This window comes from Vitis riparia, chromosome 9 (genome assembly GCF_004353265.1).
Source record: "Vitis riparia cultivar Riparia Gloire de Montpellier isolate 1030 chromosome 9, EGFV_Vit.rip_1.0, whole genome shotgun sequence".
NCBI classification, from domain to species: Eukaryota; Viridiplantae; Streptophyta; class Magnoliopsida; order Vitales; family Vitaceae; genus Vitis; species Vitis riparia.
The window spans coordinates 4,716,429-4,722,186 of NC_048439.1; the positions used below are offsets into that span (position 1 = coordinate 4,716,429).

General features: G+C 29.3%; 1 protein-coding gene across 1 annotated transcript; it reads right to left on the bottom strand.

The window, feature by feature from the left end:
• Positions 1-4,324: 4,324 nt before the first annotated feature.
• LOC117922469 (thionin-like protein 2) lies at positions 4,325-4,890 on the bottom strand. Its single transcript, XM_034840601.1, has 2 exons — positions 4,509-4,890; positions 4,325-4,383 (listed from the first exon to the last, which is right to left on the bottom strand). Exons 1-2 carry the CDS (start codon positions 4,888-4,890, stop codon positions 4,325-4,327), a joined length of 441 nt encoding a protein of 146 aa, XP_034696492.1.
• Between the last annotated feature and the right edge of the window lie 868 nt (positions 4,891-5,758).

Sequence of the window (5,758 nt, forward strand, 5' to 3'; positions counted from 1 at the left end):
TCTTCATCTAAATTAAAGTTTGAAGGGAAAATTGATTTTGAAAAGAAAAAAGTAAATAAAAAAATTTAATAAATTGTTTGGTTCAATCACCTGATCTTTAGCTAGTTCTATTTCCTTCCCACTAATAATAGGAAGAATATGAAATTCTAAGAAACCAAAGAAAAGATATCTGACACATTTGTAGAACAACATGATGAAATTCTCGAAGTAAATGAAATTGGGCTGGCTTTTAAATCTCATATAAGTTTTGAATTAAAGTGAAAATCAATGTTTTCAAAATCAAACCCGTCATTGAACTAAAAAAATTATCGGTTCTCGGTTTATTGGTCAGACCAGCGGTCGAACCGGTAACGTCATAAATATATAATTTATATATTATTAAAGTTAAAAATAATTATAAAAATAAAAATTTATATATTATTTAAAACTCAAAATTTTATTTGAAAATCATAAAATTAGTTTCAAATAAAAAAATTTAGATTAAAATCAGAAATTTTAAATCATAAACTAATTTTAAAATAAAAAATTTATTTAAAATATGAGACACACGATATTTTCAAAATTTTATTTAAAATCTATTTTCATTAATTTAAATTAAAATTACAAAACGTAAATCATAAAATTTTAAAAATAATAAATGTAAAATAAAATAAAAAAATAATGGAAGTATAAAAAAAATATGTAAAAAAACGTGAGAGAGTTATGGGGGCACCCGCGTGCAACAACAACACAGGGGAGGGGTAGGATCAAGAATGGGGGGAGTCGTTCACATGTCGTGGGGCGAGAAGCAGCGACTAGAGCAGCAAGGGAGGCCCATGGGAAGGGGGAAGAAGGGGAAAGGGGCAGAAGAGTTGGAAGAGGAGAGGGATTATTTGAATCGTTCGATTCATAAAAAATCGGTCAGGTCAGTCGATTCATCGATCCGCCTGTTGGTTCCGACGATTCAAGGGTGGTTCAAAGATTAACCAACTCAAGAACCAAATCAGACCGGAATGGTGGTTGGTCGACGGTTGGACCAATCGGATCAATTAGACCAGCCGATGTAGTCCAATTTTTAAAACACCACTAAAAATCATGCTCACTACTTCAGTAAAAATAAAAGTTGTCCACCTCAAAATTTTAAGGCATAGGTTAAACTAAAACTATATCATCTCAAGACCTAAAGTTGAGTTTATGCTACTGCATAAGTCTTACATAACCAAATACTTAAATAATTGAGTTATGGTTGATCTTCCTGAAATTCAGATAATAAATTCAAGAAATTGCAAGGATTCTCTCTCTGTCTCTCTTTCGATCTTTGAGGCATTTTGAAACATTCTGAAAACTTATTCTTGTCAGATCTTTGAAGCTTTAAAATTAAAAAGACTTCTTCAGACTCATGTAGAGTTGCTCAAACTCTCGATTTATGATATTCAATCCAAACCTCAAGTCAAGCAATGTCTCAATGTACACCAAAACCCAAGTCCTGCCCAAAATTGGAAAGACTTCTTCCGACATGTAATTTCTTTTCATAGGGTACCTAGAGTAAATGACTAATTGGAAATGATTTCTATTAATGTTAGCTAGAGAGTATTATATCATATCCAAAATTGCTCAAATGTAGTTCTAATCGACACATTCATAGATACCATCATAGCTCTATCCCCAATGTACTCAACATTAGTTTGTGATCTCAACATTTTTCCATAGCAAAAATACGTTTCTATAGTTAGAGAAGACACGATTTACTTGTACAAAATGAACCAAAATAAAATAAGTCATGATTTAGTAATTACAAAATGATTCTAAATAAAATTTGATAACTTAATCATATGATTAAAAAAACAATGAAATACCTTTGAGGATAACATATTTATAATAATATTAAATTTTCTCAAACTAAATCAATCTTTTTTTATTATTAAAATCAAACCAATATGACCAGTCTTGGTTTAAATCAGTTTATTGATTTTTTCAATTTTACTTACATCCTTATTTTTAAAATTACTCTTTTTTTTCCCTTCTTTTCTATCAACCTTTCTTTACTTATTGCAATCAAATTAAACTCAAAATTTTAAATTACTTTTTTTTTTAATAAAAATTTGTTGCATGGGATAATAAAGGTGGTATTATCTAAATTATCTTAAAAGCACCTAGTTGTGGTTTTTAGAGAACTTTGTTTTTTTTTTTTTCTATTTTTCTCTAATCCACACTAATATCTTTGTGCATTTTCCTTTATTGATTAGAGCAACAAAATCGTATGTTTGGGCTGAATCAACATTACCCAAAACCTTCTTGGCTTTGATTTACCCAAAAGAACTCACATATACGTAGATACACGGAAAGGCAAGAGATTACCACCTCAAACTCAATTCAATCTGATTATAGGTTCTAGCTCAGCCCACTGTAAGCAGGGCAACACAACTATGTTTATGACCTGGTCCATGGGCATCCTTATCTAATATAATAGGGTTATTGAAGGATGCCTCACCTACTACTGCGGAGTTGTGCTCAAGTTAAACTGCCACAAAAGCCCACACAAGCAACAATGAAACCTTCACATTCTCACATCCAACTACCTTTGTCGGTAAGTAGGGGGCTAGGGATGAGGGTTGCAGAAAAGAAAATGGGACCTGAAATGGAAAAGTAAGAGGGAAACAAACGAGAGGCTTAAAATAGAAAGGGTGTTTTTCCTTTTTCGTTTTTCTTTTTTCTTTTTTTAAATGCTTCTACTAAGTGGATTTCCACGTGGGCAAAAGGTATTGCTTATTAGATCAAACATGATTTTCAAAAGGATTTTTGAAAACCTAATTTTGTCAATTTCACCTCTTACATTTTTTTATCTCATTTAGATAAAAATATCCATATTATTTTATTATAAAAATAATTATTTCTTTTAAAATCTACATGTAAATACTTAAAATGGTGAAAGACATTTATATAAAAAAATAAGTTACTTTTTAAGAAAAAATATGAGAAAGGTTCGATTCACAATACGAGGATTATTTTATCCACTATAACCAAATATTTTTATTTTCAAATGTAATCTATTTATGGGATTTTTTTATTAAATAAAAGTATTAATGTCCCAAAACTCTCTTTAGGACTAGCAAAAGGGGCAAGGTACCAATTGATTGGATAGTCTTTATTCCTTGCTTCCTTGAAGGTACGTTATGTTTCTTATATGAGATTGAGGAATGAAAGTAAATATTTTGTGTCTAGTTCTCAATTCTCTTTGACTAGGAATGAATTCAGTTATTTTAATTATTGTGTTTGGAGGTATCAAAGAATATAAGATTGAAATGATTATTTGTTGTACATAGTTTAAAATATAATTTTTTTATTTTATTTTAAAAGAACAACATTTAAAAGTTTTCTTTTTGGTTAAATAATAAGATTAAGAAAAATAATATTTACTTAATAAATAAATATCAATCACAAAAAGTCATGAAAGCCTAACAGAAATGTAGGGGTAAAATAGTACTTTTAAGATATCATATATCGTTTCCTATACCAAGGAAATCTACTCCTATCATAATCATTTATTATTTCATTCTCATTAATTTATCTAAATATAAGAATAAATTAAAAAGAAATGAGATTTTCATTCACACTCTTCATTCGGACCAGACCAAACACGACTTAAGAGTGAATGAAGATCTATTGATTTAAAAACAGGAACAAAAATTTGTTTCAATACATTATCAACCAATGAAGATTCTATGGTTTCATTTCTAATTCTACCAATCTACTCTAATTTCATTTTTGAATTCCACTCTTCCTATATTTTTATGATAATTTAAATGTTTGTTAATTATTTCATCATCCCAAATAACTTCTTATTTTATGTTGCAAAACGCCTTTCTTTTTCTTGTTCATTTCCTTCACTTATTTATGCATTAACTTTATCTTTCTATTTTCATTTCCAAATTTGCACTTTCCTATCCCTTGAACTAGTTGATCCCATGTTAACATCTTTAAGGAGAGCACAAGAGATTTGTTTAAGATAATAATTTCAAATTTATTTATATGTTAATGTAAGACTTGGTCAAAAAAATTTTCTTCTTTCATTTTATGTTGGTTCTAAAGATATTAGCATATGATCAAATATTTAAACTCAAAGTCTATGCATTAACACACATCATTCACATGCACCATCATGTGACAAAATGCTGATAATTTGAAAGGCAAGATAAGGGAATATGGAACATGTCACATGTTTGCTGCCAATCAAAGACCCATTTATTATTATTTTAAGATATAAACAAACAAAAAGATGGGCTGCCTAAGTGGCTAAGGAGACCAATTATTCTTGTCGCACATCGTCGAGCAATTTTCCACACATTCAGTTCTTGGCGCACATCGTCCCGCAATTGTCCACGCATTTAGATACTTTGAGCGCAGCTGATAAATGAAAATAAGGAAAATGTTAAGAGACATAAGAAAAACAAAAGAAAGAGGAGAAGGAGAAAGCGCGCAATAGAGAAAGAGAGAGAGAGAGAGAGAGAGAGAGAGAGAGAGAGGGTTACCAGGGTTATATGCAGTGCTTATTTTAGCGCAGATATTCGTAGCGCAACCATACTGGCAGAGGTAACTAGGATTCGATTCAGACAGCATATTTGCGCGTTTGCATTGCTGCTCAGCCTCATTAGCACAATCCTCTTTACTTCTTCCCTCTGAGAGGCATTTGTCAACGACTCGTTCATAGCACTCTTTGTCCTTATCACCACCAGATACAAGACACTTGACTACACATAGTGTACCGCATAAGATAGGATTCCTTCTTCTTATAAGACACATAAAGAAGCATTTGGCATAGCAAAGAGGGGAAAATGCTGCTGCCGACTCAGTCACAAGCATCCCCAACATCAAACAAACAATGAGAGCAACCCTAACCCTTGTTCCCTCCATTTTCTTCTTTTACAATATTTCTTTCTATCCCCTTTATGATTTATGTTCCAAGGAGATAGGTTTATATAGAGTTGAAGCATACAATTATATACGTAGCATGAAATATGAAATAATACTTGAATTTAGCTATTATTATAAAGAAAATAATGGTCATTATGTTGGCAAAATAAGTAAGGAAAATGTATGAAATTGATTTCTTTGATCTTTGCAATACAACCATTCTCTTCATGTCTGTCTATTTTTTTTTTCTAAAATGCTCTTGTTTTAGTAAATGTGTTTCTAATCATATAACACCGTGTTTATATATAGGAATAAAGAATGAGAATTAATATTTTTTCTCAATTCCCGTTCCTCTTTAAATAGAAATGGATATGGTAATTTTAATTGTTACGTTTGGATGTATTTAAGAATATAAGATTGGAATGATTATTTGGTTTTAGTTTCATTTTTTAAAAAAACCTTTCACACTAGGTGTGATAGAAACAAATTTATTTTAAAACTTTATATTCATGTTTGATTGTTGTTCTTGAGAAATAATTTTTAAAAATAAAATAAGAAGTTTAATAATTTTAAAAAGTAATTTGAAACTTAAAAAATATAAATAAAAATTGATTGTAAAAATTAATAGACATAATTAATGTTTTAAATTCTTTAATAAATCCTCTATTTTTTTAGAATAAATTAAAATTCAAAAAGTGATTAATTAATTATAAAATTAAATAAAAAATTAAGAGATTAAATAAAAAAATTTAGAATATCATTTCCTTAGTTGGATAGTAAAAGTATGCACGTAATAAAATTTTTGACTCATTTACACCTTAAAAAATTAAACTTTTTTGCTTTTAAATTAAAATTAAATAGTATTAGT